We start from the raw sequence: 21,924 nt of genomic DNA on the forward strand, positions 1-21,924 counted from the left end.
ACATGTCCAAGTTAGTAAGTTGGCTGAAGCTAAAAGTTTTCTGCCACCCAGTCCCCACCGGCGTCCCACTTGATTACAAGCTTTTTATTAGCTGCCCGAAAGCAATTTGAGTATGCTCATGCTGTTGTCAATTCTGTTGCAGGTCCTTTTTTTCTGCGCCTTGCAGCGGTTTAGCCTCCTCAAGTGATCGCAAAAAGTATATATGAGAAAAAAGCCCATCAAGCAGCATAAGTGCATGATATTATCAGTTCTTGAACAGACAAAGGCGCAACATTGTCAACAGAATTAGTTTATTACCATCCTTATTACTGCGCACTGTCGATGTTTTACAAAGTCGCTTCTGGGTATTAAAGGTTAGTCCTTTATTGAAATGAGCACAGATTGAGCACAGTAATTGAAGTAGTTCTTAAACACTTTTCATCGCTACCTTAAAAGTTAATACTTGTTTCAATAATTTATTAGACCTGAAAATGTGTGTAAAATTCGTAGAAACATGCGGGTTTCGTATATTCTTCTTTTTCCATTTTTTAGCTGAGTTCACACACACACTCACACACACTTTGACTGGCACCCACACAGATACATGCACCGGCAGCAGGACCTACGGAAAAAGGCTCGATTATGCTCCCAGCGGGCTGTGCTCCCTGCCAGCGGCCAAGTTTTATTATCAGCCTCGCCAGGAGACAAGAAAAAGCAGCAGCAACAATAAAACTCATAAAATATGTTTGCCATCGGACAACACAGCACAGTGGTGGCAGAAATATTAGAAACCAGATCGAAAATATGATTATATTTAAGAAATTAGCTAGTACAAACCGTATTTTAAATATACATAATGTAATTAATTTGTATAAATAAAAGCTAATATTTTTAGAAAAATTTTAATTTTTCTGATTAACGAAGGAATTACAATGTTAGATCAATAGTATCTACCCTTGCTTTAATTTTAATGATTTTACTTTCTTGAATAAACCGATTGGTATGGAAGCCCCAAAAGTATATTCCTAAGAAAAATAGTAGGATACTGTTGTTTTCCAAAACTGTAGGCACTTATATACAGCAAGGCACATTTCGAATTTGTGTTCGCTGCTTTATTCTTCATTTAACAGCATGCCCCACGGGATGTGGGTGACTATGTGGCGCCCACCCAGCGCGACCTTTGTTTCGCGACCCTCTCTGGTGCTGGCCCCTGTATTATGCTCTTCTTTTGGGCTTATTATATTCCGCTGCCTTTACACTCATTTAAACCATTTTACAGTAATTTTGCTTATGGCTAATTTCAAGCTATTGCCCCATGGCCGCTGGAGGAAAATGCCTACCACCTGCTGCTGCGGTTTTCTTTACGTTTCTTTCGCGTTTTGCGGCCCCAATCTTTTATATGACAGCTATTGCTCCGCGGAGAATCATTCGCATATTTTTCTTCACTTCAATTCGCTTTGTTTTCCGTCCTGGGCCCAAAAGTATTCGGTTAATTCATTATTTATTAAACTTGTGGCATGGCATTAGCCGACCGAAAAACTTTCACTTTATAAATTGACAATTTGTTATGAGTCTCTCAACGATTTCTATTATTTATCTGATATTTTTCCCCCTGCCTCACGTCCGGCTTAAATTATTATCTATTCTTCATACAGAGCCGTGGGAATTGAGCAAACCTCAGTGGCTCTCTGGCGCCTTGCATAATTCAGGAGATGGCATAAAAATTAAACATTAAGACGACCACGGCAACGGCACACTAATCCGAGATCTCTGTCACTTTAGGTGCGGAAAAGAATTATGGATCTGGGCGGGATTTGTTTCGAAACTTGTGCAGCTTAAACGCTGTGCTGGGGTTAAGCTGTCGTACTGTCGTGCTTTCGTGCTGTCGTCCAGGACACAAGAAGGAGCAACAAGGATGCTGTGGGAAAAACAATGAGAAGTGCCACAAAAGCCGCACGGCCCGGCAACAAATTCTAATATTGCTTTTGTTCCTTCTGCCGGCCGTGATCCTTGTGGCACTCCTTGTGCTCCTCCTGTTTTCCCGGGCACGCACTTCGCCCAGTTGGCTTCAAATTGAGTTGTAAGCATAAAAAACCCGACCAAATGCTCTGGGGAGCAAGCGCCAGTGCGGCAAAAGTCAACTGCTGCTGCAGAGGCATCCTGCGAAGGACACTGGACAATGAACGATGTTGCACTGTCAAAAATCCATCAAAGCAATCTAAGCCTATGCATTTTCCATTGTTGTACAAAACTCTGTTAAAAAAAGAACAATACCAGCGCAGTCTAATTGTTTTTATTTGTTCATTGTTTTAACACTTTTGGAGGAAAATTTGGGTTAAGTTTTGTTTCAAGTGCACTTAAAAGTCTGTTGTCCAAATGGCAGTGTGAAGATATTTATGGCCGATTTCCAGGGAGTATAGATGGTGTCTGCTGCGTCGTCCATCGACCACTTGCCTTGAGCCCCGCTGGTAAGCCGTTTAGGGTTCAATCTCAACGGGGTCGAGGTCGATCGTTTGCCGCCAACGCGTCGTATGAGTGATGTATATGCAGTCAACAATCCGATTTCATGGCTGTTTGGAATTCACTGGCATGTGAGGCAGCAGCTATGTCGTGGTTGTGTTTCCCAATTAATTTAGGCGATGCAAAATAAGTTTTCAACTATTTATACAACTATGTACGTCAAATGTGTGCATACTGCGAGGGCATTAGCATTATTAAATTAACAATGGCTACTAATTACTTAAAAATTTATAAGTCAACATCAACATTAAATAAAAAGCTGTTATAATTTGGCTTAACACAAAGCTCAAATAATTCCACCTGCTAAGCTGGCAACAGTTTATGTTTGGTAATTGAATTATGCAAATCAGTTAAATACTATAAAATATTTGTGGTCTTTTTCGTGTCCAAAATAATCTACCGGTCTTCATTGTTCTAAGCTACAAAATTTAACGAGCCCGTTCAAATATACAACACTTTCTATCAACTACTTTCTTTTTTCAGTTATATCGCAAACCTATTTGAACGGCTGTAAGCCGCCTAAACACAATTGAATGCTCTCGATATTGTTACCTTGCTGAAAGAGGACTTCACCCGATCCGCCAAAAGGATTAAGCACGAACTAAGCCATTAAAAGGGGTAAATACACTTGAAATCCACTGTGGAATGTTAACTGCACTTACAGCATTCAATTGCTAGAGCAATTGCTCCTGCTGGCTTAAGCGGAATGGAGGAATAGTGATACTCAAGGGTAGCAAGGTGCAGAATTACTAGGGTTTAACAAATCACCTGAAACATATATATATCTCCCTATATATAGCCTCGCTTGACGCGTTGTTTACAGCACTTACGAATGAAAATAAACGCATTTCAAGCTAATTAAACAATAAAAGCGCAAAGGGGCGCCTTCGCCCCCCAAAAAGCAAATGGAATAACAAAGCAAATAAAAATGGAGGCGGGCGGATGTTCGGGTAATTCAGCAAATAAAAGTGCACGGCATTGGCATTAGTCGGTGGGCGTTGCCTGAGGGGTGGGCGTGGCATTACGACCGAACACCCACTACCCACCACCCACCACTCACCACCCACCTGCCGCCTCTCTGACAGCTGACAAACTCGCGAGCGTGAAGCGCCGGAGCGCACAAAAGTAGGCAACAAAGACGGCAGCGATGCGATGTGATGCGATTGCAACGACGGTGACGACGTGGCACAATGATGTTGCAATTTAATTTGTATTGTCGGCGGGAATGGAATGGTATGGTATGGTGATAGTGATAGTGATAGTGATGGGAATGGGAATGGTTGCCACGGACACAATTGCACTGTCGGCAAAGAAAATGCCAGCTCTGGTGATGATCACGCTGACGATGATGAGAATGGCAATGGCCATGCCGCGCCTGATGAATCCACTTAGATGTCAGGCGCTTGGCAACGACAGCAGCAGCAACACCAACTTGCAACACCAAAGCAGCAGCCAGAGTGTCGCTTAATTGAACAGACAAAGGACAAAGTGACAGGCAAAGACAAAGCTGGAACAAACTACACGTGGACATGGAACTGGGTTCTTTAGCATGTTAACTACACAAACTGCAAATTAAATTGGCTTAAAAAACACAACCAACTTGGAGTGGATTTGATTAAACCAGGAAATTATGTAACTCATTTGATAACCTAATAAAGCTAAAGTTAGATTACAGCCACCACATTCCAAACACAGTCATTTAAATTTCGTACTTCTTGTATTTCTAAATAATATTGATTTTTTAATGCCTGTCGGCTACACAAAGTGACTTCTGATGCCGGAGCTCAATTGGACAAAGAAAATTATAGAAATGCATGTTAATCCAGTCAGGCACGTGGCACAGGAAAAGGCAGGCTGAGTTAATCGCGGCACAGGCGCTTCGAGGGAGGCTCCTCGTCGGTGGGGGCGATGGATTGGAGCAGCTTGGAGTCAGTGTGCCCACCAAAGAGGGTCAGCAACAGGGCAACGCCGTAGCCAGTGGCACGCTCCCCCTAAAACAGAGCAAAAATCATATTAAATAGGCAGGGAAATAATTATAAAGCGGATAGCTGCCGGATAGAATCACTTACACAATGAACGGGCGTGGCCATGTCGACGTGCATCCAGATGCCGGGATAGTCGAAGCCGAGATGAGCGGCAATGAAGAGGCCGGCGCAGGAGGATTGGGCGTTCTGACGATCCTGCAAAGCGGAAGGGAAATCTCAGTTAGACATGGTGACATATATATATATATATATATTGCTTTACGAGGAGCATTTTGCTGGTGTGGATGTGAATGTGGATGTGGATGAGGATGTGGATGTGGTGTGCTGCATGCAACAAGCAAAACTTGGCGTCGCTTTATTAAAAAAGCGTCCTGTGGTGCAGCGCAACAAGAAAATATATTTATAGAGATGGATGAACCAACGAGGTTCGCTTGAAAAGAAAATTGTATTTGTTTATTTATCAGAAACTTTTTAATGAAATTTTTACCTATTAGACCACACTAATTTCTCGATAATTCAAACAAGTATATTCAGTAGAAACGCATATTATCTGCTTTACCTCTGAAACGCCCCTCGCTAGCAGCAAGTCTGGGTGTGCTAATGCCTAAATTATATGCCATGCACTGGCAGCTGCGTAGCGGAAGCAGTCGCTCTACTAACTTGAGCGGAAATTGCAGCGCTTAAATGCCAAACATAAAGTACACTTTGAACATGCACACACACACACTCACACACTGACAGTTGGGACCGGCCAAATAAAGGAAGAACCAACGCACACATGCGAACACTCTGCTGACAGTTGGCCAAAAAAAGGAGTTAACTGGCAGACTTCAGCAGCAGGAGCCACGGAATTGAGCGGACAGCAGGACAGCAGGACGACAGGACGAGCGGACAACTCGGGGATGCAGTGCTGCGAAAATTACATGACAACGCGCTCAGTTCCTCCTCAAGATGAAAATCACATACACACACATTCGCAGGGGACGTGCAAACATCGTACGTCGAAAAGCGGAAGTCAAAAGTCCATTGAAGCAACAGAGCCCTGAACCCAGAGCCCAAAATCGCAGAACCAGACTTGAAGAATGAAGACTGCCTCCTCTCACACATGAAAAATATTTTACAAATTGGACAACTGGAACTGCAAATAATATATTCGCATTAGAGCTAAGAGTTTAAAATAAATATCAGATGCTTATCTGAAAACCACACGAATCGCGAAGACGGTTAAAGAGTTAACTATGCATCTAAAATCTTTATAGAAATAATGGTCTATTGAATATCTTTCAGTGCATCTATTGTTCCAGTTTCAGTTGTTCCTGACGCTGCTGACGAAAGTGCATTTCTTCTCCGAACAGTGGAGGTACTGCTTTTGGCGGTTTTGCTGCTAATAACCCGCTTTTGTTATGAAACTTGCGGCTGAAGCTTCTCTGGCCGATGGTGCACATAGCCGGCATGTCGTGGCTGCTTCACTTTGGTTTGATTTGCCTGTAGTGTGTGCTACCAAAACTTTTCGAACGCAATGTTTCCCAATGAGCCAATTTACTGAATGGCAAACGGAAGTGGTAAGCCGCTGAGTTGCTGTTGCAGTTTAAACTTTTGAATACATTAAATGATCTGATTTTTCTCAATCTGATCTGACAATTTCTCAATCTCTCAATTTTTAAATGTATTTTTAATGATCTTCATCTCGATGTTAGTCTAAGTATCGTACGCACCCCCAACGACATGTTTTTATAACTTTGACAAAGTCGAGATGGGATTACGCGCAAATAGGAAATGTCAACAAGGTCGCGATGTAACTGTGGCGCTAATTAAATGTTTAACCTTTGCCAAGACTGATCAGAGCACTCACGCACATGGGGCATTCAGTCCGAATCGAATCCAGTCGAATCGAGTCCGCCTTTCATCAATAATGGCAAACATTTGTCAACATAATGTCATTAACATTGATTGCATTAGACCCGTCCTGATTGTGTGTGCGTGTGTGAGCCCGATGATGTGAGTTTGTATCTGACTAGGCCTTTTGTAAATAACGAAGCAACATCGCAACCATCCACCCCACGCACCCGACCCAAATCTCCACCAGAGTTTGACAATGGGTCGCCGACTAATTGCGGTTTAGAACGTGACCATTCGAGGACCGCCCTGTGGCATTTACCCCGCCGAAATATACGACAGTTCATCCGTATTCGCATCTTAAACATCCCCACTTGCGATTAACTTGAATAGAAATTAGCCAGCCGGCGACATTGTCTCACATTCGAGGCGGTGGTTAGTGATATTCGGTCTGTGATAACTGCCAGAATGTATAAATGCCGGGGGTATCGCGAGATTACATCGGTGACCGATTCACGCCCCGTGGCATCAAGCAGTTTGCAGTATCAATTACGCATTCATTCAATAATCGAGGCGAGCACTGAAAAGGATTTGCCATCAATGCCATCGAATGGTTTCGCTGAAGGCGGCTACAATTTTTATTCAATTTTCACAATGTCGCAGCTAGCGCTTTAAAAACTTTCTCGCCGCAGGAAAGAGCGCACAAAAATGTGTATATATGTATATATATTTTCATAGAAAAAGAAAATACAGTGGGGAAAAGGGAAAATATTAGAAAACTCTGGTGATGCCCTTTCGACCTCTAACAGCTATACACAAATTAGAAAAATATGTAATGATTTCATTTAAGTTTAAGATATTCGTATTTGCTGATACAAAAATTAATTTTATGGTAAAAGCCCCCTTCTTTTTCAGTTTTACATATGCCGATTTTAAAGTAAGCTCATGGCATCTCTGGCGATAGAGAAAGTTAAACGGAAACCGAGGAATATCAAGCGGAAAGATTTGTGTTAACAAAGTCGCCGCCCCTTCAAGTAGGCAACGGAAATGGGGATCATTTCGCAAATTACGTGACTTCCACCGCCCCCTTTTTTTCAAGAGCAGACGACAAATCTCCATGGCAAGCTCCGCATTTGGACCACTGAGCTTGGGCTTTATTTATAAACTGCTGCGGCTGGCTTTAATCAAAAAACTTAACCCCGGCTAAGCATAACCGCAACAACGATGAAATACTCGGCGCCTGGAGGTCGTGCCGTAAAAAACTTTTGCCACATAAAAAGTTCAATTTAATTCATTAAACCGCGTAAAAAGTCGCCGTACAATTGAATTTAAAATGTCGACGCCCAATAAAAATCAACTGAAGTGGGATACGAAAACAAAAACAATTACGCATACGCCGCGTGTGCGGCCAAAAGACTGCAACACGTTGCTGCCCCGGAATGGGTTTATCTAAAATTCATGCCCCTCCGCGCCAAGAAAGACGGGGAACAGCTTTTTACGATTTAACATAAAAATCAATTACCAACAATGGGAAAATTTCACAGTCATAAAACGTCGAGTAACTTTCGACTTAGATTCCTCCTGTGCGACGACGACGTCGGGAAATTGAGAAACAATTGGAAATGTTTAAGCAAATTTTATTGTCCCGCCGCCGTGTTGCTTATGTTTTACTTATGACACCGCACCTTGGAGTCCTTCCACCACGAAAGCAGAAAAGAAAGCCGCAGACAGAAGCCTGCGAGTCTGATTTACTCGACAGAAGCCAGTTGAATGGATGAGTAGATGGATGGATGGTTGGATGGTTTCTAGGTCGGACCGTCGTCTCAGGGTCATAAAGTTGTCGAAATTCGGGATAATATTATTTTTATTTTTCTCACTTTCTGTTTGCTTCTGCTCAGTGGACTGGAAGAGGGAATTTGGTTTTAAAAAGCAAACGGCCTAAAGCTTAAAGGCAACTGAAAAGTTATTTGCAGACTATTCAAATTTAATGAGCAGTTACTCAGTTGTTACTGCACACATTTGGGTTCATAGAAAATTAATTAAGTTGGCAAACATACTTTCAGTATTATTTGTATTCTTAAAAATAATAATTTCGGTATCACAAACAGTCCAATTTAATGGTCTAAGACGAGTATGGAATAAGCTTAAATACTTTAGAAAATGAAGATATATTTGTAATATCTTTTTGCAATACTTCATTGTAAAAAAATACGATTATGTTTATTGCCATTATTAAAACGCTGAAGCTGGCAGCACATTCACAGCACCACAAACAGACTATGGCAAAAATGGCCATTTAAAAGTGGTCGCTGAACAGAGCGAATTTCCACCACCATCGATTCCTGCAGTTTGACCCAAAAAACGAGAACCTCCTAATTACCGGCTTAAATGGCTTCGCTTAATTCGCGAATACGCAGCATATTTAAAACGAGGACACAGATCCCTCCTGACAGCCAACAGCCGCAGATATCACCACGCACCATGGGGATCACAACTCGAAAAGGGCGAAAAACAAATGGGAATTCGTTATTTAAGGGTGGGGGATCATCACCTGGCCAGATGACCACCGGCTCGTGCTGGGTCTTGTCCAAATGAGCTGAAAACCAAAGCCAGACTGAAAACCAAAGCCAGCGGCCAACAAAGCGCCCTGGCGACCGCTAACAACACTCATAATCCCTCCATTTAGTGGCAAACTAGGGGAAAAGACACCCGAAAGACCAAAAAAAAGCAGAAAATACGGCTGGTATGGGTTGGTGTGGGTGTAGAGCGCAAAAGCCAGAAAAAATGCGACGACGGTGATGGGTAGTAATGGTAGTGATGGGTGGGCTGGTATTTCACCTTTTTCGCATTTAACGTTGAATGCATTTGGAATTTAAAACACTTTATCACAGACACCATTGACAAAGTGCGCGGCGCTGTCACATCAACTGCAGCACGGGGGGCATCAAAGGGTTAAGAGGTGCGGTGTATTGTGTGTGTATGTGTGTGTGTGTGTGTGGGTGGTACGGCCATCCTGCAACGGTGTGATATTTTGACTTGATTCCCATTTTTTCAAACTGCGAGATAGAGCAGCCTGACGAAAAATCAAACAGTCAGCGTGCAAAAAAGACACAGGGGAAATAACCCTTGAAAAACTAAACAATTATTGGGGTAAATGAATAACTTTACGTGCAATAAATGAATTTGCAGCTAAGCACTAAGATCGAAACTGAATTACAATAAAATTGTAAGACTATATATTAAACCTAAGTTCCTATTTAGATTGGAATACTTGTTGATTCTAAACTACATTCATTATTCAGCTATTTTGCGATACATATTGTGGTGAACTAAACCGTATTTAAACTATTCCTGTTATACCAAAAAGATTGAACATGGCTCAATTTCTCTTAAATGTATATCACAAGTGATATGACATGTTTGACTAATTTTTCTCACGGTGTACTTATCGAAAGGTGGCAGCGTGGGCGATTGGCAGGTAGCCAAAATTGCCACGCCACTTGACCTGCTCGGCATCTACGCACCATCCAGACAACCAACCAACCGACCAGCCAGTCAGTCCTGTCCGCTCCTGGCACCTCACCACGGCAATCCAAAACTCCACGCCGCCCAATCCACCCAATCCTCCAATTCATCCACCGCCCAATCCGCCCACGGCGTGACAATGATGAATGACCATTGATCCGAGGCGCTTGCGACGTACAATAAGGTAACTCGATTTGGTTGGTTGTTGTGGCAGGAACTGGAACCGAACCAAACTGAACCAAACCGAATGGAGCAGGAGAGTCCCGGGGCAACAACGCACCTTGCTCCGGTGGCCAGTGCCCAGAGATGGGCCAGAGATGGGTTTATGGCTCACCTAGTGCCATCGCCGTCCACCCTCGCCGCACCGCAGCATTCCTCTCCAGGATTCTCTGGCTCCGGCTCTGGCTGGCCTTTCTAATGGCTGCGAAAGTGGCTGGTGGCGTAGATTGAACGCCAAAGTTTTTGATACATGCGAATGTCGGAGGGTGCGGGAGGGTGTGTCTGCCTGGGTGTGTGTGCGGCATAAATCAGAGTAATACTAATCAATCTTTAAACCAAACATGACGTTCATCATTTTTCCACAACGATGCGGTCGAGTGTAAGGCAAAAGAACAACATTGAGTGCAAGCGATAAAGTTAATTAAAAATGTGTGTAAAATATATCCGGAGAGTGCAAAAGACAGTGGATTTCTATGTGTGGCGATGTGGGAAAACGCAAAATGAAAATGAATTGAAAACAAATGAATAAAGTTACACCGAAACTTGATTAAAACTTTCTCAAAGTCACTCGCTTTCTATCGAATAATGCGGGCGGCCGGCAAAGTTCACAGCACGGCTGTCTTCGATAATGCATAAATTAAGTTACTTTTGGTCATCGATTCAGTGCAAACCTCTGAAAATCTAAAAGTCTATCTGCCACAGAAAAAGGCAGCAAGGTGTAGCTGCAGATACCACAATGAAATGGCAAACGCAGATAGTACAGATAGGATACACAAAAAAGTTCTTAAACTAAGAGTTTAGGTTTCACTTTAAGGTTCTAGAATTTACTAAGATAAAATTACGAAAAATAAATATAAAAAAATCCTTACGTCCATTGGATTTTTTTTTTATCAGTTAGCACTTCGAAAAACAGTTTTTAATGGAGCAGGAAAAGTACTTACCGCCACCGAGTTTTTCATATCAGCAATGGCCGAAGCAAATTCCGAGAAATGCAATTCGGGGCAATAAATTATGGACGCCAATAAATCGCCGGATTTGCGTCCGGCCTGCAACGACTTTGCCTCCCATGTCTCCGAGTTTGTCAATACGGCACCATGGTATTTGCCTGTTGCAACGCCCTGGAATGAGAATAAAGTGGCAAATGTGGGATATAGTGCATGCGAAAAATAGTAAATGAAATATTCAAGGACCTACTGGGTGGGCATATAGTTAAGAATGGGTTTCGCACCCACTGGGGAGCGTTTGATAGAAAACAAGCAACAATCAACCAAATGCCAGCAATAAAACTGTACACCAACTAACAATGTTAGGATAAAGACAAAGGGGGTATGGGCAAGGGGCAATGGCTGCTGGGCAGAGGGTGCACGAAAATGGCGAGCTTCCGACGCGGCTGGCAATAAAAAGGTGCAAGGTTATTTAGCACGAGCAACACCCAAACAAAAAGCAAGCACTCCGCGGCGCGTGTTCCACTGCTGCTGGACAAATAAAGGCAGCGCCAGGAGCTGCAACAAAGCACTGGCAGCTCTGGCATCACTGCCAGGAGCAACAGCAGCAGCACTACACTGCGAAAAACACTGGGAACGTCACTCACACATATGTTAATCAGAATATTAATATTATTATATTTAATCAGATGTTTCTGCATCGTTATATAAACTAAACAAGTTAACTGTTCAACTCTTTAAAAAAATTCTATTTAAATTGTAAAAGTCTATCTTTACTTTCCACTTATAAGAGAGACAGTTGTCATTTCTCCAAGTGCATACAGTAGCCGTCACAGAGCAGAAAACAACTGCAAAAGGTGTAACAAGGCAGCAGGAACATAAAATGTAAAAGCGAAAAAGTGTTGGTTGCCTGCTTTTTGTTCCTGCAGCGGCTGTGGAAGTGGCAGTGGCAGTAGCAGTGGCAGTTGCCCCAATGCTGGCAATTAATATTATTGCATCCCGTCTAGGTGTGTGTCTGGGTGTAATGAAATTAAGCACAACAAGCGAACCAAAAACGAACGAAATTCTGAACAAAATGGCAAAACGAGGAAATGTTTAGAAGAGCGGCGCGGCACGATGTTTTGTGCCACTTTTAGGCTGGGTAACCAAAGGAATTTCGCTGCGAACAATGCAACTTTTGGGTCGGGGTTGAAAAAAAAGAGCCCAGATGCCACGCCCCTCTGACCGGTTTCGATTTATTTCCCATCGAACCACAAATAACGTAAATTGGCATCATATTTTAAGCAAATTGCAGCCAAGATTTATGGTAATTGTGCGCCATCGCAGCAGCTACTCAGTTGCTCCCCTTCGCCGTCCCCCTTTCCGCTGCAATGGAAAGCGAAACACCCACCGCCCACAGCCCACTGCCACTGCCACGCCCCCCGACCCCCAACCCACATCACAACGATGCAACCCGAAAGCGACCACAATCGGCGGATCCTTTGCCTCTGTTGGTCTGCCAATGCTGGCGCTGCTATTCCTCCAAGTTGCCAGCGAAAACCAAATTTGCAATTTATTTTTCCAATTAACCTCGTGACTTTTATAAAGCGTGGCATAAATTCTCGCATAACAAGTCAGCGGTGCCAGTACATCCAAGGCCGCCCACTCCGCCGTTTCCCAGTTCCCAGTCCCCAGTTACCTGGCGCAAAGATCTCTCGAAACTGAAATTACCTTGGACACTGGCAACATAATTTGCTGGCTGCATTAGTGGCAGAAATGTGAATTCAATCCGGTGAATTGCTGCCTTTAATGCGATTAAGAGGGGCAGAAAGAAAGTTGGCAACTAATTGCAGCCTCGCAGGTAAAAATCGGTCAATCCATGAAGCCGATTGTTTCAGTAAATTATTAGAAATTATTCAATGACATCTTTTCCTTTTTTTTTTCATTGCTAACATTGTGCTGTACAAATGGTAATGGCGTTTTTTTTATATTCGGACAATCGATGAATATAAATAGAATTAAAATAAAAAAATAACTATAAGAAAAAATACTAATTCTGTATGCGCTTATGTGCACATTCCCACGCTAAAATAAATTTAATGGATTAAACTGGAAACTTGTATAATAATACTAATCACGAGTTAGGCACATTTTTATCAAAACAGGGCGCAATAAAAATTTCATAGTGTGCCTCACCTGAGCTCCAGTCAATGTAGCCATGTCGAGAATGATGTTGGCCTTCAGATCCTTGTTGGCATAGCAAACGCCATCGGCGAGCACCAAGCGGCCCTCGGCATCCGTGTTGTTGATTTCCACTGTGCGGCCAGAGTAAAGAGTGTGTATGTCATCGGGACTGCATACAAAAGTGATAACATTAGTACTTGGCTAATCCACTAAAGGCTAAACTGATTGTAAAACCCACCGAGTGGCATTTGGACCCACGGAGTTCTCGGCCAGACAGAAGACCGCATGCAAGTTATCCTTAAATCCGCATTGGACAGCCGCGTAAAAGGCTCCGAGAATAGCCGCCGCTCCGCCGCAATCGCGTTTCATTCCGGGCATGCCGGTCTTGGCCTTGATGCTAAGGCCACCGGTGTCGTACACGATGCCCTTGCCGACCAGAGCGATGGTCTCCTGGGCGCCCTTCTGTTCGTGGGAGAGCACAACGAGTGCAGGCGGCACAGCCGCAGCTTTGCCCACGCCGTAGATGCCGCCAAATCCACGCTCCCGCAGCTCCTCGCCACGGATTATTGTTGGCGTGATGCACAGCTCCTTGCCTACATCTTCGATTGCCTGAATGAAGTGGTCCACGTTCATCTCGTTGCAGGGCATATCTACAATGCGAGCAGTCAGTCGAATTGCTCTGGTGGTCTCATTCAGGCAATTTAGTTCGTCTTCTGTCAAAGGTTCGCTCTCAATGCCGCCATCCTTGTTGATTAACACAAACTCAACATTGACTACGTTGCGTACTGAATCCGTGCTTCCATCGCTTTGATCTCCGCAGCCAAAACTTTGCTTGGGCTGGTTGGAAGCCAGCAGATTGCCCGTTTTGCGGGAATAGAGGGGAAAAGCCCGGACCACCGCACAGGCGCTGGCGAATAGATTCTCCCGTTCGCAAACCAGCACCACACTCTCCTCGGAAACGTTCAGCACATGGTTCTTCACCAGACGAGTGATGGCATGAGCCCGGGATGCGGTATTGTGCCTGGAGGCCTTCAATGGCAGGGCAGCCACGGTGGCCACATCGAGGTAGAGGGACACCTTATCGGTGGGCGCCGGATGCAGACAGGCAACGGCATTCAGGAAGGTCTCCTCGGTGACGCGTGGACTGAGTTTGCTCTCTAGATGGCTGAACTTCAGCAGATTCAGATGGCGCAGCTGGCCGATGATCAGGACCGGATGTGTCTGCGGATCACTGCAGCCTAGCGATTCGTTAAACTTTACGTCCGTGGCCATCTGTAAAAAAATATTGGTGCGAATGAATAAAGATTCAAGTTTTAAGACCCGGGAATGCTAGTAAAATCCCAGTGGTATTATCTTATCGGTGCTAATCTGCCGTTTACCGCTACAAGTGGCCCACTTGCTTATCAGTCGACGACTTCGCACCACAGGGGCGGTCAGTGGATGCAGCCACCCATAAATCACGAGAGCTAAACCGGCGAGATAAGCAGTGGCGTTGGGGATTGGGTAGGGCCATCTGGACAAGCAGGGGTAACTCATCGGTTGTAAGCGGATACAGTGTAGCAGGGGAACCATAAGAAGAGATACAAGTATGACCTATGCACATATTTAAGATTTAAACGTTGATTTTCGGATAAATGAGCATAGCATGAAGGAAGGTAGCGGCAATTTGGAATTGTAGAAGCCACCTAGTTACCATATATTTTCAGAAGTAGGTATATATAAAAAGTGTATTACTACGCGTTTCATAATTATCTTCATATAATTTTCATAGTTTTACCTAATTCTATAATAGCTTCCGAAATATTATTTTATTTAAAAAATTCTTGTTTTTATAAGTTTTGGTACAAGAACAATGTATTAATTATATTTTCAACTTTTAGGCATAAATTTTACAGTTTTACAGTGGCAAGGCAATGAAAACATAAGCTACCACGAAAGAAATCGTTCCACACATATCTTTACGGTGCTCGATAAACTCTAATGGGCTTCATAAGCTAGATATCCATGTGCACAAAAACCGATCTAAATTTTGAAATCGTTAATGCCAGCGTGACCTTGACAACAAGAACAACAAGTGGGTCGTTGACCGATTCGCGGCTTCCGAATGCGAAAAGTGGGTAAACATCTAATCTGTTTATTTTCAATTGGTTTTGACTGGACAGCCGATATGTAGAAATATGTAAAGATGTTGTGCACATTCTATATTCTCTATTTTTAGACTCTTTGTTCGCGATTTTTTCATTTGCAAAACGTTTTTTGCACATTTGCTGCCTTTTTGTAGCTTACCTTTTTAAAGCGGCCGGTGCTGTAGGTGCGAGCGAGACGGTTGCGTATTGCCTGGACGCCGAGCAGCAAACGCATTAAGTGCCTGCTTTAGAAATTGCAAATAAGTTTGCAAAAGTTGCTGATTTAATATTTAAGTTTTTCGTTGCCAATTTGACTTGCAATTTTTTTGCTTGCCGGTTCTTAGAGATGTGACAGCACATCGATAAGTCGATGTTAACTATCGATAAGTGGCACACTACATTTTCCTTTCAGCCTGGCAGCCCTGCTACAGTCGTGGAAGTGTCTTTCCTAACAGCGAGTACCACCTCTAACTGGAAAGCAAAACAAGCGTCTGGAAGGCATAAACGGCGCTGAATTTTTAAAGATTGTAATTATTTGCAGTAAGCTGAGTTTTAAAATGGCAATAATTATGGCTGAATCGAGCTACGAAAGGCGCGTAAAGGCATTGTACGAAAAGCAAATTCGCATGGAAGCACTCGAGGGGAAATTCATCAAAAAGGTCTATAAATTCAACAGCAATTTATGTGAGTTGGCGGAATTTATCTCTATTTAACCACATTAATTGCTCTATTACTAAATATTTTAGTGGATGTCAAAGAAGCAGTTTTGCGCCACCAGCGGAAAGTGGGAAAGTTGCAAAAAGTTGTCATGGAGCGGCGGGAGGAGTTGGAAAAGCGAGTTTCCTTCATGGAGGATCTTGCTCAAGAACTGGAGGCCACCAAACTTCGAAATTCGGCCATGAAAGATCAGATTAAACAGCGGAAAATGCTGGCTAGACAGCGGAAAAATGAAATCATGGAAAGGTCAGCATTACATTCTATTAGTAAGAATGGGAAGCTAATACTTCTTCGGTCTTTATAGATCTGGTCTAGAAAATACAAGATAAAAGGGTTAAATTGTCCTAATATACCAGTGTATCCATATTAATAATATTGCAACAAGCATTGACTTATACGGAAGTTACTCGGTTTTGTTCAAAACAAACCGAATTGTAACGCGGTCAGTTATAATAAAGAGAGCAATATCTGATAGTCTGTTTAATTTTATAGGATTCACACGCTGTCGAAGACAACAGGAACCTATGTAAATCATGAGGCGCTGCCGGCACGTGTGAAGGGTGTCACTGTACTCCGTGGCGATAAGCGCGACCAGTTGATACCCTTTGATCTGAATGCGACCGATGCGGAAGGACTGGACTCACTTTGTCAGCACCTCGAGAGCCTAAATGTGGACGTGTCGCAGTGGCAACAGCTCGTCTCGCTGGCCATGGATGTGGCTATGGAGGCACGTGATCCCACTACTCCGCCTAAGGAAGCAGCCAATTGCAAGTCCATAATTGAGATCGATCTCACCTCGCCGACCAGTCATCAGGCCTGACTTCCGATTAAATGATTTGCTTGGCCTGGGGATGCCCCTTTGCCAATGAAACACTTTAATTCGGCATAATAAATAGTTGCCGACTAATGATACGTCTAATTGAGAACTAATCTTTTCAAATTAGGTCTTATTTGGATTACAGTATTTATTTTTAGCGCGTTAAGTACACCTTGTAACTTCTTAAATGCACTATTAATTATACATATACCGACTTTTTACGATAAGATTCGCTTTTTTGCTTAAATCTGATAATATCATATTCATATCTTTACCGAAAGCTTAAATCTTTTAGGAGACATCGTCATTAGGCGAGTCAAGAGTAGGAGATGTCACGAATGACTTCAATGTCAGTTGGTTGGAAACCAGTTATTGAATGAAATAGTTTCAAATTAAAAGTCTTACTGGTCTTGGTATCACACTTAATTACATTTACGACGCACTCAAAAATAAAATCTAAACTAATTTGATAAATTGGTTTTTCAAATGCTTAAAAGATAAACTATTTTTTTGTTTTAGAGGTGTTTTGCTTTAAAAGGTATTACATATATATTTAAAATATGTTTGGGTACTTTCCAAATGCATAATCTGTAGCATAGCTATTCAAAAAAGAAAATACCTAATTTATCAGCCCCTTTTTAAAGATTTAACTTCTGATTATCTCAGAGCTTTTGACATGGCGGCTGGTGTTAATCTAGAAATCTCAAAATTCATAAGCGCCTCGCAGTGCCACCGACTAACCGATCTATGAATAAACAGCGATCCATATAGATTGGCGTTGCTCAATTGCTATTGTCCGGCGAAAGTTTGAGTCGATAAGTCGTGGCTACAAAAACGCAGCCGCACCGCAGCCACGGGTTCAGTTGGTGTCCGGAATCCATGATGATCACGGAAATTCTCCTGGCGATCTGCACCGCGGTGTCCCTCTTCCTTTCGTATCGATATGCAGTGGGTCGACCCTGCGGCTTTCCACCCGGTTCGATTTGGATGTGCGAGGCCTTGGAGCTCTGACGCTAATAGGATTATTCACAGGTCCTCCAAGGATTCCGATGTTCGGCAGCTACCTCTTCATGCTGATCCTCAACTTCAAGTACCTGCACAAGGCGGCTCTGACCCTCAGTCGGTGGTATAAGTCGGATATCATCGGACTTTATGTGGGTCCCTACCCCGTGGCCGTTGTCCACAGCGCGGATGGCGTGCGCCAGATCCTCAACAACCAGGTGTTCGATGGTCGGCCCAAGCTCTTTGCGGCCGCCATGCGCGATCCCGGCCAAGATGTGCGAGGTGGGTCCAATCAAATCGCCAGCGATTGTGAACACATAGTATGGCGTTGTTGAAATAATAAGGGGGTCAAGCGGTAATTAATTGTCGCGGCTGGCGAACAAAACACTCTTATCGCTCGAAAACGATTAACACTTGGCGCACTTCAGCCGAAGAAAGTAAAATCTTGTTGACTTTGTGATGTTTTATAGCTCTCTTTTAGCTTAGAACAATCAGTGTATAAAATTTGTATGTTCATAATTAGTAAGTTATTAGTTATCATATTGTATTATTAACTCTCCATATTTTGATTAGCACGACTGTATGCTCTGACGCCTATTAACAAAGTAGTTGACTTTGTTTTGCCGCCTTGACTGATAAGACTAACCATTAATTGCTATTTAACATTACTAATCAATTTTTCTTGCCCTTTGCAGGCATCTTTTTCCAGGATGGCCCCTTGTGGAAGGAGCAGCGTCGCTTCATCCTGCGTTACTTGAGGGACTTTGGCTTCGGACGGCGATTCGACCAACTGGAGCTGGTCATCCAGGAACAGTTGAACGACATGCTGGATCTGATTCGCAACGGTCCGAAGTATCCGCATGAGCACGAGATGGTGAAACCGGGAGGATACCGCGTGCTCCTCCCGCTCCTCTTCAATCCCTTCTCGGCCAACTCTCACTTTCACATTGTGTACAATGAGTGCCTGAGTCGCGAGGAAATGGACCGCTTGGTGAAGCTCTGCCAGATGGGCATGCAGTTCCAGCGGAATGCGGACGACTACGGCAGGCTGCTGAGCATTATGCCCTGGATCCGGCACATTTGGCCCGAATGGAGTGGCTACAACAAGCTGAATGAGGCCAACCTGTTTGTGCGCCAGTTCTTCGCCGACTTCGTGGATAAGTATATGGACAGCTACGAAGAGGGTGTGGAGCGCAACTTCATGGATGTCTACATAGCTGAGATGCGTCGAGGTCCGGGCTACGGTTTCAACCGGGATCAGTTGATCATGGGCCTGGTCGACTTCTCCTTTCCGGCCTTCACTGCCATCGGAGTGCAGCTATCGCTCCTCGTCCAGTATCTCATGCTATTCCCGGCAGTACTCCGGCGAATGCAGAGCGAGATCGACGAGGTGGTGGGATGCGGACGTCTGCCCACCCTGGAGGATCGCCAGAACCTGCCCTTCACGGAGGCCACTGTTCGCGAGGGTCTGCGCATCGAAACGCTGGTTCCCTCGGATGTGCCGCACAAGGCACTGGAGGACACCGAATTGCTGGGCTACCGGATACCCAAGGTTAGAAATTTTCCAATTGAACATTATTCCCTTGAACAAACTACTTATCTATAACCCTGACTATTTTCCACTATCTACACCAAGGACACCATTGTCGTGCCCAGCCTGTATGCCTTTCACTCGGACGCCCGTGTTTGGTCGGATCCGGAGCAGTTCCGGCCGGAGAGGTTCCTGGACGCGGAGGGCAAGCTCAGCCTGAAGCTGGATGTCTCGCTGCCCTTTGGAGCGGGAAAGCGGCTCTGTGCCGGCGAGACATTTGCGCGCAACATGCTCTTCCTAATGACGGCGACTATGTGCCAGCACTTTAACTTCGTCCTGGGCCCCGATGATCGGCTGCCCGATCTCTCCCAGAACCTCAACGGACTGATTATTTCGCCACCCGATTTCTGGGTGCTACTGCAGGATCGACATTGAATGTGTCCAATATAGTAGAGCTAACTGATTTTAGGACAAAGTCACTTTACTTATTTAGATATTAGTTTGCATAAACGTTTTTCGAGGATATTTCCCAATATTGCTATATGATGCACAAGGAACTATTTATTTTAGCATTCACGTATATGTACTTATGCGAGTTGGCTTATAGTTCGCCATCGGAATCGAAAGTGTAACTCAGTAGCGTCGAAACTTCCGGAGAAGATGCGACTGGAATGAGAGCGGTTTCCAAATTCTCCTCATTTTCGCTATAAAAAGCTTGAATGAATTCAGAATCTGAGCTATCATTAGATGTGTTCTGCTCCAAGGAGCTGGTGGATGAGAAACTCAAAGAAACCAGCGAAGCCATCGAAGAATGTGTTGAGAGGACGGGAGACCGGATACCGTCGTCCTCGGATTCAGAATCCGGCATGTATCCATCCTCATCCTCGAGATCGCCCTGATACACCACGGATGGGTTGGCCGAAGGTTCCACCTCGTTTCCATCGGTATCCATCGGCGCAGCGCGAGTCTCTTTGCGCAACTCGACCACTTCTTTGAGGATCTGTTGCTGCTCCTCCGCAATGGTGGACACCAGCTGCTCCAGACTGCAGATCTTGGCCTGGTACTCGATCAGTTTCTGCTTCAGCTGGCAGTTTTCAGCCTGACAGTTGGCCAACTCCAAGCAGGCGCACATGGCGATCTTGGCGTCGTCCGAGTTTGGGGACCTGGTACTGTATGCGAACCACATTGTTACACAAGGAATATAGAAATTGTCTATATCCGATATATATTCACGTATTTGAACACATAGGAAATGGGCAAAGACGGATATCGAATATTCTTGGCCGAACTTACATGGTTAAGGCACTGGAGTCCTTATCATGAACCGGGCAATTGTAGGACATTTTGAGACTTGAAATTTATAGGCAATTCAGTTCAGCAATTGTCTCTCAACAAAATCAACTTGACCTATTTGTACTCGGAAATTTCCCCCAGAAATATTTGACACTGTTTTCCTGTTCTCTTGGATTTGAGTGCAAATGAGCTTCTGTACTACTGACAGCTATTTCCAAGCCCCTTGATTCTACATCAAATTCGAATGCTTCTAAATGTGCACTTTATATGGCCCTTATAGACATTTGACAGGAAAATCGCGCGACTCAACGCAAGCCGAATATAAATCATAAGCTGTGGTCAAATTACTCCTGATTGTTTTATTAGCCGAGCTGATAACACACATAAAATAGCACACTTCAAGATAACGTTGTTATTTTAAAATAATTGTGTGTCCACGAAAAGAGAAGAAGCGCGGAAAGAAGTTGATAGCAAGGTGACTTACTTTTAGTATTAAAAAGTGAATAACTGATAAGATAGCAAGTTTGTTTCTCCACGCCGAAGTTGAATAAACCCTTGTATGATTTATAGGAACAGCAATAATATGTAAATTCTTTTATATGTTCTTTAAATATCATTTCATTTTTATATTTTTATATGATGCTTAAAATGCATGATGATAAATGCTAGGTGGTGTGTAAATATTACACCATAAGATTGGCTTACCCCTTCTGGTGACTTCTTCAGCATGCATTTACGAGTCGAACGCATGGAGCCGCACTTCCGGGAATACCTGGAGCTCCTTGGCCGGCAGGCCGGCGATCTGGGCTTCCGGGCACATTTGGGAACTATGGCCCTGCGGCAGCTGCCCATACGTTTGAGTTTCTCCGGCTTGCGTCGATGACGCGAAGTGGAGCTTTTGTTGAGGCATCGTTTCTGGTACTGCAGGGTATTTATGAGCATGCGATTCATGGGCAAATGCATACTCTTATGGAACTTACTTTCGATCGGTACTGGCGTTTTTCTCGCGAACCTAACGCATTCCAGCACTCCGCTCCCTGACGCAGTGCGTCCTCCATTGGGACGTTCCGAGATTCAAGATGCTTTTCAACCGTGAAACTTAAATAGCCGTTTGGATAGGGTTCCATACCAATTTACACTTATTTACTACCGAACTAAAATTTGAGGTGCGAAACTAAAAAGTCGTACAAAAGATTTTACGTTGAGAAAGTGAAAAATAGAATTTACTCTACTACTGCTACTCTTTTGAAATAATGGTAGGTAATGA

At 43.8% G+C, this 21,924-nt stretch overlaps 4 protein-coding genes across 5 annotated transcripts; 2 read left to right on the forward strand and 2 right to left on the reverse strand.

Moving 5' to 3' along the window:
* Positions 1-4,197: 4,197 nt before the first annotated feature.
* Positions 4,198-21,902, reverse strand: LOC120451076 (probable aminopeptidase NPEPL1). Of its 2 annotated transcripts, XM_039634436.2 has the most exons (7): positions 21,638-21,902; positions 21,363-21,578; positions 13,410-14,443; positions 13,184-13,340; positions 11,006-11,182; positions 4,569-4,679; positions 4,198-4,490 (listed from the first exon to the last, which is right to left on the reverse strand). In XM_039634436.2, the coding sequence occupies exons 1-7, from the start codon at positions 21,782-21,784 to the stop codon at positions 4,359-4,361; spliced, it is 1,974 nt and encodes a 657-aa protein (XP_039490370.1). In that variant the 5' UTR covers positions 21,785-21,902; the 3' UTR covers positions 4,198-4,358. The 2 variants fall into 2 exon arrangements, with proteins under 2 accessions (XP_039490370.1, XP_039490371.1); XM_039634437.1 differs by lacking the exons at positions 21,363-21,578; positions 21,638-21,902 and adding an exon at positions 15,458-15,644.
* LOC120451078 (kinetochore protein Spc25) lies at positions 15,750-17,058 on the forward strand. The gene is made up of 3 exons (XM_039634439.1): positions 15,750-15,981; positions 16,044-16,260; positions 16,507-17,058. The coding sequence occupies exons 1-3, from the start codon at positions 15,855-15,857 to the stop codon at positions 16,832-16,834; spliced, it is 672 nt and encodes a 223-aa protein (XP_039490373.1). The 5' UTR covers positions 15,750-15,854; the 3' UTR covers positions 16,835-17,058.
* Positions 17,620-19,799, forward strand: LOC120451077 (probable cytochrome P450 304a1). Its single transcript, XM_039634438.2, has 4 exons — positions 17,620-17,807; positions 17,864-18,115; positions 18,529-19,385; positions 19,470-19,799. Exons 1-4 carry the CDS (start codon positions 17,711-17,713, stop codon positions 19,797-19,799), a joined length of 1,536 nt encoding a protein of 511 aa, XP_039490372.1. The 5' UTR covers positions 17,620-17,710.
* Positions 19,853-20,866, reverse strand: LOC120451079. Its single transcript, XM_039634440.2, has 2 exons — positions 20,658-20,866; positions 19,853-20,533 (listed from the first exon to the last, which is right to left on the reverse strand). Exons 1-2 carry the CDS (start codon positions 20,705-20,707, stop codon positions 19,966-19,968), a joined length of 618 nt encoding a protein of 205 aa, XP_039490374.1. The 5' UTR covers positions 20,708-20,866; the 3' UTR covers positions 19,853-19,965.
* Positions 21,903-21,924: the final 22 nt, after the last annotated feature.

The sequence above is a fragment of the Drosophila santomea genome, chromosome 3R (genome assembly GCF_016746245.2).
Source record: "Drosophila santomea strain STO CAGO 1482 chromosome 3R, Prin_Dsan_1.1, whole genome shotgun sequence".
Classification (NCBI taxonomy): Eukaryota; Metazoa; Arthropoda; class Insecta; order Diptera; family Drosophilidae; genus Drosophila; species Drosophila santomea.

Coding starts and splice junctions, on each gene's coding strand:
- LOC120451078 (XM_039634439.1), top strand. CDS start 15,855: ATGGCAATAATTATGGCTGAATCGAGCTACGAAAGGCGCGTAAAGGCA. Junction 15,982..16,043: donor TAAATTCAACAGCAATTTAT/GTGAGTTGGCGG, acceptor TAAATATTTTAG/TGGATGTCAAAGAAGCAGTT. Junction 16,261..16,506: donor AAAAATGAAATCATGGAAAG/GTCAGCATTACA, acceptor TTAATTTTATAG/GATTCACACGCTGTCGAAGA.
- LOC120451077 (XM_039634438.2), top strand. CDS start 17,711: ATGATGATCACGGAAATTCTCCTGGCGATCTGCACCGCGGTGTCCCTC. Junction 18,116..18,528: donor TCCCGGCCAAGATGTGCGAG/GTGGGTCCAATC, acceptor TGCCCTTTGCAG/GCATCTTTTTCCAGGATGGC. Junction 19,386..19,469: donor TGGGCTACCGGATACCCAAG/GTTAGAAATTTT, acceptor ATCTACACCAAG/GACACCATTGTCGTGCCCAG.
- LOC120451079 (XM_039634440.2), bottom strand. CDS start 20,707: ATGTCCTACAATTGCCCGGTTCATGATAAGGACTCCAGTGCCTTAACC. Junction 20,534..20,657: donor GACTCCAGTGCCTTAACCAT/GTAAGTTCGGCC, acceptor GTTCGCATACAG/TACCAGGTCCCCAAACTCGG.
- LOC120451076 (XM_039634436.2), bottom strand. CDS start 21,784: ATGGAACCCTATCCAAACGGCTATTTAAGTTTCACGGTTGAAAAGCAT. Junction 14,444..21,362: donor TGAAGAAGTCACCAGAAGGG/GTAAGCCAATCT, acceptor ATTTTTTTACAG/ATGGCCACGGACGTAAAGTT. Junction 4,491..4,568: donor TGGCCACGCCCGTTCATTGT/GTAAGTGATTCT, acceptor GCTCTGTTTTAG/GGGGAGCGTGCCACTGGCTA.